The 16,445-nt window shown below is 41.0% G+C and overlaps 1 protein-coding gene across 1 annotated transcript in view; it reads right to left on the bottom strand.

Annotated features, from left to right (window-relative positions):
- T265_14472 (hypothetical protein) overlaps positions 1–16,445 on the bottom strand; it is a gene marked incomplete at both ends in the record, with an annotated part of 38,238 nt that overhangs the window by 6,974 nt on the left and 14,819 nt on the right. The window contains 2 exons of the mRNA XM_009173802.1: positions 2,798–2,870; positions 6,925–7,421. Coding sequence (XP_009172066.1) covers positions 2,798–2,870; positions 6,925–7,421 — 570 coding nt within the window. The remainder of the gene's footprint in view (positions 1–2,797; positions 2,871–6,924; positions 7,422–16,445) is intronic.

The following is a 16,445-nucleotide window of genomic DNA, read 5'->3' as shown; positions in this document are numbered from 1 at the left end:
AGTAAAACTCACATCTATCAGATGGCTTTGGTATCCGCCTGTTTTTGCTTTCTCCATCAACCTCAATTGGCAGATGGTTGTCCTCTTGTGCATGAAGACGTTGTGTTCTTTGTTACTGATGAGTCAGTCGCTTGATTAAAATTTGTTAACTAAACTCCTACAGCCTGATTCTTGCTGCTCTGAATCAGAGTGCCAACTTGGTCTCTATATTGGCTGATCAGAAATGTTCTAGACAAGCCGCTATCGAATTTTGAGTTGGTGAACAATTAAGTTCAACACGCTCTAACGATTAATTCTGCCGCGTCCGCAGGAGATTTATTTGACCAATCCAGTTTTACGATGCTGTAATGAATACATAAGACCGTTCATTATGTATTCTCCAATTTCATCCGGATTAAGGTCAACATCGAACACATGAGTGACGGAATAATGGTGATTAGTAGGTGGCGCAGATACCAGATGAACACTGTGGCTATGCTGGAATCCCACCGTAGGAAAAAAGACTTTCATTTGGCTCAGCCGCATGCTTTGAAATTCCCTATAATCAAACACCTTTTGAACGCCAAATCATCACAATTCGGCTCATGTGTGTGCGGCATTGCTCTGGTAAACCCTATACTGCTTTGATCTTATTATCAAAGAGCATTGCTGAGGCTCTGCATAACACTCAAAATTCATGGCTAAAGGGGTAAATTGTGGACCATGATTGACGATCTAATGCATGTTTTTTGTTAGTCAGAGGGTTGCAAAATAGTCCGGCATGTCGTTGATGATTGCTGTTTCAGAAAAACGGGAGAGCGCAACCTGATTCTCTGTCCTGGAATCGGGTAGACATATCAACGACTAGCCTTCACAAGCTTAATCAAAAAACGAAAATATTTGCTATTTCAGACACACCGCATTCCTTCATAGACTGTAGGAAGTTGTCACAAGTTTCTGTTACAACTCTCAATGACGCACGTTTCTTCACATAACCTTTCAGAGATTCTACTTCTTTCTGTTGGTGGATTTTATGGTGCAGACACATGGTTCAAGAATATATTTACCAATTTTATGGTTTAAAAACTGGAGTATATGAGGTCAGGCCAACAGAGTTTACTGTCCCGCGAAGTTTGTTCTCATTTATGCTTCATTTCATCTACTTGGTCATACATTTGCCCCTTTCCTTGTCGCGTTACGCTCAATGTAATCGATGACCTCTCATTAATTGCGAGAGATAGACACTTTCGCTGGCAGTGTTGCACGCTATGTCCAGAAATTTCCATTTGTTACCGTGCAGCGGTGACGCAGAATGCAAATTTATCGGCAAATGAAGTCGACTCATCAATATACACAGTGTCATTGCAATACTTATTGGAATTTACGTGATAAACAAACAAAGGCCTCGTGCTGTGCAAGCAGAACAATCTCCAGTTGTCTTGTCCCCCACTTAGTGAAGAGATCTTATTTGTGTCGGTATTCAGTGGAGCATTTCTCATACACGTGGACGGATTGGCTATGGTGTTTGTCACATGAATAGAAGTATACTTATTTCAAAAGAGGGAAAGGCCATTTTACCAGTTACGAACATGAAAAAGCTCAACTTTTGAGAAGAGAGGCTACTGACTGAAAGATCCCTTGGATAGGCCTGAGCAACCCGGAATTACATTGACTTTCTTGCTTCCTTTTAGTTGTACGGCACTCATGTATTGAAATTGCGATAAAAATACTCACTGAAATATACAAAAACGTCTCGGAAAACGGATGCAATCAAGACCTCCTAAAAGTACAATGTACAATATTTCCTAAAAATATATGTGCCCTTTTCAAAGCTGATCTAGACTATAGGATCCGATTTTGAAATGCTCCGAAAGTCTCCGAAGGGACCAACAACCCTGTTAACTAACCCGTTGGCTGTGCCAGTTACTCCCAGTTGGACAACTTCTGAATAATTGGCTCAATAATCAGTTTCACTGTTTCTAGGATCGAGAAAGCCATTTGGATGGATTCATAGATACTTCGACGGGTTTTTTGGACTTCAGTTAAAAGTTGCAACTACTTTTGAATGTAATTATCCGTTTCCTTTAAGAATACGGAACCCAGTTAGATTTTTACCTCTTTCGTTTTGCCCAATCCGAACTGTATTTCAAGACTGCTACAAAAGACCAGTGAGGTCGCCGGATAGAAATTTCACTGTCTCGATAGAAGTCTAACGAGGATGTGCCTCCTGACGTGTTTAAACCCGAGGAACTTTACATTCCCACTCCGATGTCATTCAGAGGATTTGTCGAGGTACCTTTTGAAATATCACCAATCACTATTGAACCCATCGGTAAGTGAATTTACAAAGCTATACATATTGTACACTAAAGCCTTGAACCGATAACACGCCTCGTGTATTCAGACTATGGCATTCTATCCTCACGAACTATCAGAAGCCACGTCAGTTTCCAAGAAATTGAAAGCTGTTATCTGTTCTATATAAATTTAACTTACAAAACAAATTATCTCGAAGGTATGACGTGCCTATGAATGTTGTTCTCAACATATCCAAGGAACTTAAGAGAAGACACTTCCTTTATTATCTGGTGCCTTATTCAACCACCCGTTTCGACTGACCGTCTTTCTTGATTTCCAGTGGATTGGAAGAGCTAATCCCATCAGGCTAGTCGATTGCTCTACTTGACGCAATGAAACCAGAATGTGAAATGTAAGAGATTGAATGGCGCACGCTTCGAGTGATTCGAGCAAGTGTGCTGGACAATTTAGCTTGTAAACGTGTCAAAAATCGATCATTTATTTGGGCCAATAAGCTCACCGACTGCTCCGTATTCCCGTCTTGATCAAGTTCGGCCTGCTGCAGCAAATTGGTCTGTAGTTCAATCCATTCACTACATAAATAAAAAAAACGTTATTGAGTTAGCGTCCAACGTTTGTATTTGAAATACATTTAACTAATTTCTTCACAATACAATTTCCGCTTGTTATAATTGTGTATTTATAGGAACCGCAATCTTAGTGAAACGTTTACTTTTGTCGTTTAATTGATAACGTGGTAAGAGAAATTTTTGCAGTCAGCCCTTCTCGCGTAATAAAAGGCCTGTTTAATGAATGAACTGGTCTCCTTTCAAAGCTGTTTGTCCATGTGCGCGAAGAAAAAACTTATCACGCGATCTGAAGTTTTCTAGTATCAGATTTCGGTGTTACGCGTAGTGCAGAAGGGTTGTATTTCATCTGGTCCTGGCCTGACTGCATCTATCAGCAAGTGGTTCATCACGGTTCATAAGGGGTTCTACGCCGGACCCTATCATGACTACTTGGTTTCATGTACTCGTTCTATGCGCACTGACCATTTGTAGGTTTTCATCAGTTCGCCAAATGTGATCGATTGTAATTATTTGTGACCTAAAAGACATTTTGGAACTCTTTTATGTGGACAAGCCTCGCGTAAAATTATAAAAAAACTTCGATCATATGAACCGCATTTAGTGAAGCTGTTCTTCGGTTTTGCTAAGTGATTCACGGCAAAAGAGAATCACACACGGATATTAATTCATTGAAAATACCAACGGTTTCTAGGTAGACCATTTTCATAACAAGGTTTGGGTACTACTGAACTTGAAATTACAACCAGGAGGTTTGATTCACGTGTAGCACTGCTATTCACCTGGTTTATAAAAAGCAGTTTAAAGCAAATTAGTACTGTGTAGCTGACACATATTTGAGTCTTCAGAGAAGGGTTTCCGAAAGAAAGAGGCTTGACAAATTGAAGATTTTCGGCTTTGGAACATTGCTTTTGGGGCATATCTAGACTCTGCCAGAAATGTATCCCTGTCTAAATTTTTGTCATCTTTATCATCATCATATTTTTTAACACTACTTAGTGTTGATTGCAGACGCAGAATACTTTGGGGAGGTGTACAACTTGGCGAGCGATAATTTTTCATCCACCTGTATTCATGAAACAAAATGGTGCCAAGGTTGAACTAAGTCAGCGGTGTGATTTACACAGAAGACACATCACTAAACCTCCATGTTCAAAACACTGCTCTCACCGGACCATTCAGAAGCAACAAATATAAAAATCAGAATATTTTTATTATTGGGAGAATGGTTTACGGATCCACGGAGAAATACCGATTAAAAAAATGCATTGTGAATATGTCCTTTTAGGTCAAAGATAGCATCCTGTCGCCCCAGAAGCTCTTGTTTTTCGAACAGGGTTCGATTCTGTATGACTAAAGCAGTAATTTTGGGTATAACATCCCAGTGCTCACGCCGATTTCCACCCGTAATTATTGATACAATTGACGCTTTACCCAATCCTGGAAGGCCATCTTCAACTTTCATAACGATAAAGCGTCCAATAACGGCACACTTTCGCTACCAAACAATAAGTGACGTGCGCAAACTGTGGCTCGATGCCACCAAAGTGTATCATCAAGACAACCACGACTTTGATTTCTGTTCCCATTGTTGGAAATAGTCAGATCCAAAACATAAGTAACAAAAAACCTATAAGGTACCGGTAGATAGGAAATCGTTGATGGTCCTCACTGCTGAAGGAATGCTACTGGAGCATTTCTTCACACACCTGGTCTAAACAGTGTCCGATTGTAAGATGTCCTACTTATGTTTACAATTTGGACTGAGATTCTCTCACTAATCGGACAAGTTCGCAGAGGCTTTGTTCATAGAATTCAATGTAGATTAGCTGTGCGTAAACATGGTTACCGTTTTAGGACGGTAGGTTTAGCAGAGCTCCATTGGCTGCCTCAGAGTGAGAATTTGGTCAACGCACTTTTGTGTACTTCGAAAGCAAACTCATTCTTTGTGGCTAAAAGTTAGCGTTGGAAACTTGTTATGTGGTATTATGGTTATGTATGCTCATTATATGGCCAATCAGATCACGGGTTTGTTTGAGGTACAGAACGATCGATATCACTGCACATGCATTCCACCCACCTAATTGATGCCCATGTGACATTAATCGGTGCGCTGTATCACGAGTTCAGAATTACTTTGATGAGCAGAGCTGTATGATAGATTATGCGGATGACATTGCTACCGGTAGTAAAATCTTACACTACTATAAGCTTACCTATTCAAAGTGGGCACTACATTTAAATCTGCTGATATGTATCAAGATTGTGTTCGGACGGAAGCAGAGTAAACATCTTGAAAACGGTTCTCCCAGTGTTCTCACTACTTCAAGTCAGATATATTGATATTCTGTTCTCATCTAACCTGAAGTATCACATACACGGTAATAGAAGCCTTCCTGAAAACTGTCAGTATTGTTTTCGCACAATGATTCTTTTTTTCCGAAATGTTAGACTTCCAACGACCCAAACGATCAGCCCTTCGCTGTTTTCAATAATGCCGATAAAGGGATTAGTTTAACAGGAAACCGTACCTTCGGTTTCATTTTATATCGGGTTTATCCCCTAGTAGATATCTTATTGGATAGACATTTACAAACATTCGGTGTTATTTTGGTTTGGTATTCATATGTGCGTCTTTGATATTCAGCTGCCATCTAATGCTAATTTGTTTATCAACAGCTTCGGACCACTGCCATACTAACACAAACGGTTTGCACAGAGCCGGTCGGGTAACTTTAAGTGACCGTATGAGTCATATTAAAGTTTGAAGGCATGGGATTGACTAACAAGTACCTCTGTATCCAAAAGTAAACCACTTTCCCAGGTAACTTGAGAACGATAATGAGTAAAGCAAAAATTTTCTTCTTTTCTTTTGCTAAGTAGCTTATGTAGGTTCAACTTATTCCTCTCGTGGTATTTACTAGCCTTATTTGTCGTTCCTCGGTCCCACTAGCAGCTAGCATCTGAGATGCAGATCTTACCTTCATTTAATTTCAAAAAGATTGACAGATTTCACCGGTATTTATGGTCTTTTATGAGGCTTTCGTTAACAGAGCAACAAGTATTATCAAACTTTTGACGTTCGTTCGTTCAGTTACGAGGTGGAGGACTGAAAGCCGGTGCTTTCTGGGATTTTATGAATTATGCAACTAAAAGTACACAATAAATAAAACGCTGCATTGATTACGGTACTCATACATTCCAAGAAAGCTTCACAAAATTTCGGTGGATAGAGAATTTTTCTCCAAAAGAAAAATCGGCCCATAAAACAAGTCAAGGGGAAGATTCTCCGGGATTTACACACCTCAAGTGCGAATTCTTTGTAGTAGTAGCAGTAGAGCTCAACTGACCTTAACATTTTATGATAAACAGGTTGGTCAGCATGAAAGTATGTATAGCTTACCCCTGCTGGATTAAACGGAGACAGCCGAGCTCTACTTCTTTAAAACAACCAGTGAAACGATAACTGACATGCAATTAATGTGTGAAAGCAATTCACGCCCTTTGTTTAACCCACAACATAAGAGCAACATGGTGTCTGGTCTGTGAAGGTTTCATCTGTCCCAATGGACCATGAGTGCCCTCTTACAAATAAGACTAGAGCAATCAAAATATTGCAAATTCCTACGTTATTAGCCACGGTGGTTTTTGCTTCTAAGTTGTGAGCACATAAGACGCCAGGAAGCAGCAAAATACAGGCTTAATTATCTTAGGAGATCTGGTGCAATTAGCCTAATGTGTCTCTTAGTTTGGTCAGTGTGAATATTCACACAGTACGCCGTATATTACAAATTCCCTTTTTTAAAGGAGAGGAATTAAATACATTTCAAGTGGTCCTCTCTAAAGTTAGTTTCCGTGCAGGAAATTTCCGCGTAACCTTGAGATGATTTAGGAACAAACATTCAACAGCCATATCAGGTTCCGAATTTGCCTCGAGTTTTGCCTTCAAAATGTGATGTATCATAGCAAGAATCCCTCAACAATGTCTTATAAAAGCGGAAAACCGTACGAGGAAATAGAAACCAGGGATGTCCAATGATTCAGATATTGTAGCACTCACGTTAATCCTTCCTTGAGTTTAGCAAACAGATGTCTCGTACGTCGAACCCTGGGAGAGGTAGGGATCACTGGTAGTTTACGAGAATTAGGGATTCCAGTGGCAATGTGGTTTGGTATTTCAGAGTTCACCACCGTAACCTTGAACACCGAATATCCACTATTGTTCATCCGTACATCTTCCCGTACCCTTGGTAGGTCGGTAGACATGCGTCTATAAACAACTTTTTCGTTTGCCATCTTGTGGATTGGGACTTCTCGCTCCAGTCGGTTTACCGCACTTTCATTTTGACAGACCTCCAAGGCTTGTGGCATGGAAACACTTAGGATAGTCGCCAAGGGATGGCTATTAGAATAGTTCTGGCCACCAGAATCTCGATGAGCCTTCGGATGCGGACGTAAATTGTGTCCTTCTCCAGGTTTTTCGTAGTATTCCGAACGACGATAATAGAAACTTGGTCGAGATCGTTTTTCTTCGTTTCGAAAGTTATCTCGACGCTCCTGAAAAATAATGAAAAAACAATGAAGAATAGGATGGCTCCTAATAAACTGCCGTTTATTCGAAGTGAAATAAGTCAGGCAATCTCATAATGCCTCACTATCCGCTAAAATGGTGCTCACAGGCCTGCGTGCACAGTTGCATCGAAGAGGATCCCAATCTAGTCTTTTCGTTGGATACACTGCTTTGTAGTATACAGTAACCCCACCGCACACCCATAGGAGAGGCCGAAAAGACGGAAGCAACAGTGGAGTCCCTTGTAAGAAGAGATTATCTTCTGGAATAACATACGCGACCCAATATCAATGTATGGGACTGTGAAAAAAATTGCTCAGTACACTGTAAAGGGTTTCAGACATTTTTTCCCATCCTGGATTTGCTTATTGCTGTTTCCACATAATCCCAGCCATTAGTCTTAATTATTATTGTTTCATGGCAAGCTACTTCAGCTGATAGATGGCATGACTGATGTCTGAAAACATTATTAGCAGTTTCGCTTCTCGTTATCTTTTTTATCTCAACAAATCATTTCATAAGCAAGCACAAAACTGGATCTAAAACCGTTTTCAAATTGAATGATTTCAAATATATTCCTTCAAGTAGGGGATCTGAATGAGTTTTAAGTGGGCTGCCATCGCGGGCTGGATAGTTTTAAACGTAAGTCTGAATTATCTCCCCAGAAAACGTTCATCCGTTAGAGTTCAAGCAAACCATTGCTGTGAAATCGACTTTAATTAGAACATTGTTTTCTTGTGTTCCGTCTACAAATATTCGTCTATCTTAGTAAAAATTAACTGATCCCGTTGCGTCTACAATAAAACGGCACGTAAACCGCTGCATGACAGTTAACCAGGATTGTCTGGACAGTGACAGTCAATCGGGACATGTGCCAGGCACACCAAACCACCTTCAATCAAAGGAAGCGTTATTTTCGCTTTGAACTCTTGGCGCCGGAAATATTGCAAAAACCGACCCATTCAGTGCAACTCAGAACAAAATCGGCTAAAGCAAAATTGCCGCCTGCGAGGTCTTCGAACATATGGTTTGTTCTTCTTAATTGTGGTTGCAACTCCATCACGCTCACCCATCCTGCTGGTGAGCTTGAGGTCAAGTCACAGCCGGACCTTGGTGCAGTTTTGCCCGTCGTTGTAGATCTGCCTCAGGTTTGGTAGGATACTAGAACATTTCAGTTAATGACATCACATTTCGACGCGCTTGTGGAATGTACTTAGCTAAAACCTGTCAGGAGGTTCGCATACCTTGCTTTGATTGTTCTTCTAATGTCATATTGCTCTCTTGCAATAAATTTACACCTTGCTCTACTTCTGTTCATTCTTCAACAAGGCTTTCTTTCCTAATTGCTTCGTGTCAGTCAAGCATTGGCTTGTGCTGGTGCGCTGTGATCTGGCCTTATCAAAACCAGTAAACGGCATATAGATAGTCAAATATAACCGATGGTCTCGGTACTTCCGATGTCTTTATTGAGGGATAAGAAACTAGCTATTGAAAGGTGTCATAGAAGTTTAGATTTGGTTTCTTAAAGCTACCGGGTTTTGATCAGCTCAGAAACTGGCTTTGGTTTGAATCCCAGACCGATATCATCAAGTTGCCATCTGAAACACTTGGCTTTGTGGCGATTCTGGGATGTGTGGTCTTCAGTTGAGAATGCAATCTGGAAACTAACTACTCAGCTGTTGAGGGTTGAAATTTCGACAGCAACGTACTGCTGAATACTATTTGTTGAGTGGCTTCTGCCGAGGTGAAGTCTCTTTAAGATGGGATAAAGGTAGGTTTATTAAGTATCTTGCTGCATCATGGCAGAACAAGATGGCGCTCCGTAACATAGGTTCCAGCGGTCGCCTGAAGCATTGGATGAAAATGGTTTAGCTTGCTATAAGGTCCATGAAATCGCGGATCGTGTGACTTGACAGGATCAACGAAGGTCTTCATTAAAATAGCCTAACAGAGCAAATTCTGGAATATAACTTTAAGTTTTCGCATGTATGTGTGATGCACTTTTATCTGCATACCCACGGTAAACATCCCATATAAATTTTTTGCAAGTGGTCCACACGAGAAGCCTTGGGAAAACATGCAGATTTCGTCCACTAACAAACGAGATAATCTTGAAGTGTGAAGAAGTTCAGTTTATGTACTTTGTGACGGAGTGATTGCTTCAGGGTACCATATTCTTTAGTAGCCTGACTCGTTCTTATAAAGGAGAACGTGAAAACAGACTGGAAAATATTGAAAGTTCAAATGGACATTAACCGCGGTATCTACGGAGCGCATTATAACTAAAATGCTTATCTCAAACGATGCTCCATGAAACTCATTTGTCTACACGAAAAGAGGATGCTTCATATCAAAATAAGACAGTTTTTTAATTCAAAAATTTCCTTCAAATCCTAACAGACGTTTTATGACTTGGTTCCTACAAAGAACAGTAAGTCGACAGCAATTGATCAAACTCTCATCAAATAAACACACTCCGTGACCTCATTGAAGAGATACTATTTTCTGTTAGCATTGCAATCACGCCCCCGAAATGTATATTTCGATATGTTAAAAGGAGTTTATATGAGCAAACACAAGTAGTGGATAAGTTGGTAGAAAGAAAATCACGAGAAAAGCGATGGGCGCAAAACAGGCACAAGTATGAATATAATAAAGCAAACTACTATCACGAGTGTGATGACAATTTTTCCGTCATCGTTTAAATCAGTCGCTCATATACAGAGCACAGATGAATTTGAATTTCCCATTCGTTCTCTTTCTCTTCATCCACTGAATGTTTTTTCCCAGAAATTTACCACCTATGACATGGTTCTTCTCGCGAGATCAAGTTTCTATAACACGCCAGGTGTTTTATTTAATGAGTTAGGGTCTGGAACGTTTACTGATCATGACGCGAACCAAATAAATGTAGTGACACCATCCTCATTCATCGAACAGGAGACATGAGTTCAAGCGTAGACGCCGTCAAGCTCAATTTCGGATGTCCCATACGTCTTATTTCTGAAAATGGTGATAGTAGGATAAACACTAAATCAGCATCTGCAACCAATGCGCTACCAGATACCCTGATTACGTCACTGAAACTCGAGAAACCTGAGGAAACTGGTCAATTTTGCACATACTGTAGTGGATACAGGTAATTCGATATTTCTAAACTTGTTCTTTTTGCTGAACAAAAACAGCAATGAGCAGCAGTTTCTATGCTAAATATAGTTAATCAGATACGTAGATGTATCATTGATGTCATTCGTTAAAACTGAATAATCTGCCCATACTATACGATGCAGCTGAACTACGTAGATTTGTTGAGTTTTTCAAAGGTCTGCCAAGGTTCATAAACTTCACTTGCTCAACTAGCCACTGATCTGAGTTATCCTTGAATTCTACCGCAAAAATCCTGTACACCGGGTTGACTTGATTATTCGATTCCATTTGCTTCATATCGATCGGAAACAACCGAGTTGGCACCGATAATGAGCACGCAGAGTTGTTCGATGATCGTTACACAAAAGATGTTACATGTGATTGACGTAATCATTTCGGCTGATTACACTAAAAAACACATTCAACTATTACTCCTACATGTAGGATGCATCCGTTTTCATCGCTTTTTTTCGGTAATTGTTAATCCAATATACTTTTACATTCAAGAAAATAGCCGCTCTTTTTGGTGTAAAATTTTGATATGCGACAAGCATTGTTAAAAAAGAGTATGTTTTACCTATTCGGTAGCTTTGTGGACCGTTTAGTTCCTGACCTACACTGCCAGTTGGTACGGCTGGTACGTTTAACATCTTGTCAGTCTTGAAAAAGTGAAAAATGAGGAATATTATATTGGGATTTGTGCTTCATGATCTCACGATCAACAAGGTTTATCCTGCATAACTGCCATTTTGAAACCAACATGAAGAATTGAACTGGAATGCAATATAATTCTGTGCTTTTTGGATTAATTCTACTGAATCGCAAACCTCCTGAAGAAGCGAGCCAATCAGTTTGGTTCCAATCCACCTAGCTGCACAAGACATGTTGATTCTCAGTGAAAATACCACAGAAAGACGAGGGGTCAGTTTACTCACTTTGTGTATTGAGTATATCTAGAATCAGCAAGAAACTGATTTACTCTATAGTCCAGAAAATGCATCAGATTGGCTAATGTGAAAACTCATCAGTTCTCATCTTTCCTTTCTTCAACTTAGTAGTGCTGCTTGAACAGGACGTGATCAAATTTCGCATTCCGAGCGTCAATGAACCGGAAACCGTTCGATTCATCAGTTTGATCTGCCAAAAGTACGCTTATAGCTAGAGCTCAAGCTTTCAAAAAAGGTGGATGACTGAATGTAAAAATATCCAGAACTATTATGCTAGCCTTTCGTCACACAGAATTTAATAAAAATCATTTCGCTTTTATCGAATCACAATGATTCAGCTATATGAAGACAGGAAACGTTTGCAGTCTAGGTTACCAACGTATGATCATATCCGCTTTTGCGAGAAAAAAACCTGTTTCCCCATCTCAAAGTCCATCAACTTTGGCTATTCTCTGTTTGCAGACATCGCTCACCTAAATTTTAGGAGTCAGTTCTTCAAGAACAAAAGATCACGTTAGCAGCGGTATTAATAACGATCATGCTTTATTGCCATACCACAAGTAAGAGGAAATAAGACCCGTTGCGAAAAAGGAGGGGCACAAAGTTCAAAGCCTGAATACTACCGAAGAAAGGCCACATGTTAGATATTCGTCCCAGGGTTGTTCAAAATCTTGGCCATGTGCATATATCTACAAACACTGTTGTACAATTTAAAGCACGCTAGAGTACTAATGGAACAAGCCGGGTTAGCAACTAGTCATTTTTGGAAAATGGGTGAAGAAAACTGCCTGGTGAGGCCAAAGTAGAATAAGTTGAAGAAATATAAATACAGAAATGTGCTGGAAATCAGTGCAATATTGTTTGAGGGTGGCTCTTCAGGCATGAAAGTTAGTTGAAAGGTGGCACTGAAACCGCATCTGGAAAAGGTAACTGATCATTAACTTTGATTTAAATCTACCGGTTGATTCCCAGCGTGGAGACCCTCTGAAAGGCACTTTTCTGTTTCGGCAAGTCATTTTGTGTCCTTTGATGCGTATAAGCAGCTGGTTTCACACATAAAGAACCAAATTTCAAGCAAGATTAGATTTAGCGAGTAAGGTAACTAGGCCCTCTTCAGTTGGAAATTAACTTCACCTCATTACTTCAACACCAGTTGATTGAGATGCAGTCAAACAGCGTTCATTTAGAGATGACAGTTCAGCTCCCCTAAACAGTAACAATGGGTAGGGTGCCCTTTTGGGGGCAGCCAAAACTGCACCACTTACAGGCTGAGAACCACAGGATTGCGACACAAAACGTGATGGGTAACCACTCTCAAATCGGGTGTTATTCACCATTTAAAAGTTACCAGACGTGACAACGCAGTAGAACACACAGAACGAAGTTTCCAACCGAGCCCATTTTCCTCAGATAGGAGTAAAGTCTCAAAGTTGTCAACATTGTTCTCTGTAAACAACTTCTCTAAAAATTCTACAAACTGCCACAGGATTTCCTAAATCGAGAGCAAAACTATTTGGTCGTCTCCTTTTATTTCTATCGTAAACTTTATACCCTTGGACAATATTCAGTGTTTGACGGAATTCTTTTATTTGATCAGTGTCAGTAGCCGGTCGGTACGTTGTTCGCAACGCTCACGTACAGCGAGTCCCAGGACCCTGCTCAGGAGTTTGTGCTCTAATCGCTTCATAAATATTCTTGAAGGTACCGCTTTTAGTGGTCTTCCCAGTGTAATATCATGTACCTGTTTTTGGGACATATTGGATTTGCCTTTCCGAATTCGCCAACTCTCAGTAGAAAACGGTGGGAGCGTAGTTGAGTTGTTCCTAGAATGCCTATGAACAAAGCATTTTTTACCCGAACTGGACAGATTTCTGGCCTGACCCGGATCCAGACAGCCGTGTTGAGAACCAACTGTGAAACTAATTTGGTTGGAGCCATACCAGGTAGTACTCAGAATAGATCAGTAATGTTGATCTGTCAGTCGCTTCCCAACAGAGCTTGAATTCACAGTTTGTGACGACTCCTTGTCTCCCACATTTGGTGTCTGTATTCATTTAGGTATATCTAGGGCCACACTGTCAAGGTTGTCAGCGGTGCACTGTTGTTTAAGAATGTAGATTCATATCAATAAATATGAGTATGGTAAGCTGCCTTTTGACTATACTCCTTGAATACACGGGACAATGAATGTGTTTGACCATAAGCAATTAATGTGTGCGTGATGAACGCACCAAACTGAAAACTACTAGGATGGTTTGGGGACTAAATGCTACGCTTATCATGGAAGTGAAGTGCGCCTTTTAATTTGATAAAACTATAAATGCATTCCAATTTGTTCTCGGATATCCATAATATGTATAAACAAGCATTCCTGGATAACTCCAACCCGAAACAGCCAACTTAAAATCAGTTAAAGAAGTGATCTTCAAACTTGTGGAGGACGAAATTCCGCATCCAGTTAGTTTTGAAAAACGACAACCTTGGGTTTAGGAGTTTAGAATGTTTCGACAGTGATCTCGAAATTTTCCGCCCACATAACCACAAGGCATAACACATTTCAGTGCTCGGACGCAAGCTCATCCGTATTTAAAACCAGTGTACAATTTCGACCACAATCACAGTCACTTGGAGCTTTGAAAATTGTGGACAGACAGAAATGAGAGGAGTAGGCCTCCAGGTCACTGGCATACCATCATACCACCCGGGCTGAATTCCGTATGCCACCGTGTTTAGGCCGGTTGAAAGCATTCAACAGGTCTCCGCTGATCTTGTTTCCTCGAATGTACGTAGCTGTTAGCGGCTTTCACTTTCAAACTGACCTCTGCACAAACCGCTTGTGGTTCACCTACTCTGTGTGAGTGTCTGATGGATCACCCGGTGTTGACCAAAAGATCGTTTTGGGATGCCATGTAACCATAGATTTCAGAATAAGTAACAGCGTTTACAGAATGCCAAAACTAGGTCTAAGTATTCACTCCTTCCTCCTTCAGCATAGTTTCGCCAGATCGGGCGTACCATCAGAGTGCGAAGAATACCGCGAAAAAATGTGTAAACATCTCTACCGTACAATTTTTTCATTGCGAATGTCCCACATATCCATCTAAGCGTAGGTCATCGGGTATCCTTGAAAAACTGATGCTTGCTGGTCTGCTAGAATATTTTCCCCCAGGGATGAACCTCTTAGTAAACGATAATTGTGACTGGAACGTTAGGATATATAGCAGAGAGGATTCTGGGATGAAGCTTTACATCCCGTGGGTGATGGATGAAGCCACAAGGAGAAGTAAACCGTAGATATCTTTGCAATGTACTACTCATATGGTTGCAGAAAATTCATCGACAGCCCACGACCGGTTTCGCCCTTGTTGGGGCTCATCAGGTAGGCGCAGTCCCCGGGTTTCCGTCAACTTTATGTTCTACTTGAAACCAAATTGCACGAAATTAGCAAATATACACTGATTTTCAAACTAATTTGGTTCTTTCGAGAGACTCACCTGGAACCCAGCTGAATCTTTTGTTTATGATGTTCTCAGGCGCGATATCTCAAATATCGTAGCGACTGAAACATGAGGCGGCCTGGTACAGCACATTCAGTTGCCTGAGAACATCATAAAGGAGAGATTCAGTTGGGTTCCAGGTGAGTCTCTCGAAAGAACCAAATTAGCTTGCAAATGGGTGTATATTCGCTAAACCGTAGGTACTTGTACTTCGCTAGTTTCATGGCAGCGGAAACTAAACGGGGATGAGTGCAAATTGTTTAAGACGGAACCAGAGGGATATACCCATGTTACATAGCAACAACTGGTCTTTACCATTTGGACGAAATACACCGGCTCAAAGGTCAGCCACTGGCAGGTGCACGGAAGCACATCTAAATTTCTAAACATTCTGTGAGTTTCAGAACTTTATGTTTGTGCATCTGATGCCTAGAGGATCTGATATCAATGAGCTCTTGGAAAGTTGCTTCACCCCCACGGTAAAACGCACTTCCTTGAGCATTTTTCTGCGCCTCAGTACATTTTGCGAATCTGCCTTTACGTCCGAGTGTCAAATTCCATCTAATCTATTGATTCCTACGTAAAGCGTCCAGCACCAAAATAAGCAGAACTAGCTTCTACTAAACTGGGTCCGGTTACGTTCCAGCCGGAGGAAAGAGGTGCGCAAATCAGTCAAATATATTTGGAATTGTGTTGGAATATTGGTAGCTCCGGTGTGTTGGTTGGTAATTGATCAGGAGTCTGTTGGTCTGTTCACCGAGCTTGGCAATTGATTTGCAAACGTTTCGTCACCATTCGAGGAGACATCTTCAGTGCGCTGTTGGTTGGGTAGTTCCTCTCTTCGTGCCTGCGTTTATATAGTCTACAGAGAGCAGCCTTTGCGTTGTAACCTGAATTCTGATTGGCCCGCTCTCGATCTGTATTGCGTCGTGGTCGGCTTCTCTGTTGGTTTGTGGTGTGCCTCCTATTTTTAGTAGCTTGCTGTTCTATTGATTTCTTCTTTGATTCCTTGTTCGGCCTCGGGTTCTGTGGTTCTGGATTTCCTTCGTCCTCAGAGGCTGGTAGGCAGGATCAATCTCAATGCGCCTGTTTATTGCTCCATCAGTGGAATACCACGCCTCCATGAACTCGCGTTCTTTTTTTGTTCTTGCCTGGCCCAGTATTCTGACGTTATTCCAATCGAAATGGAGTCCTTCCCCATCTTCGTGTGCAGAGATGAGAGAGAGTTGGTCATGTCTCCTGGTGGCGAGTTTGTGTTCGGTGATTCTGATTGACAGTTTCCTCCCTGTTTGTCCCACGTAGTGTTTTTCACAATCGTTGCATTGAATTTTGTGGATTACATTTGTCTTTCCCATCGCATTGAGTGTCCCCTTTGGTTTTGATAGTACTCTCCGCAGCGTGTCAGTCGGTCTGTGGGCCA

The sequence above is a fragment of the Opisthorchis viverrini genome (assembly GCF_000715545.1).
Source record: "Opisthorchis viverrini unplaced genomic scaffold opera_v5_199, whole genome shotgun sequence".
In the NCBI taxonomy this organism is placed as follows: Eukaryota; Metazoa; Platyhelminthes; class Trematoda; order Opisthorchiida; family Opisthorchiidae; genus Opisthorchis; species Opisthorchis viverrini.
This window is presented reverse-complemented; position numbering and strand designations above follow the sequence as displayed.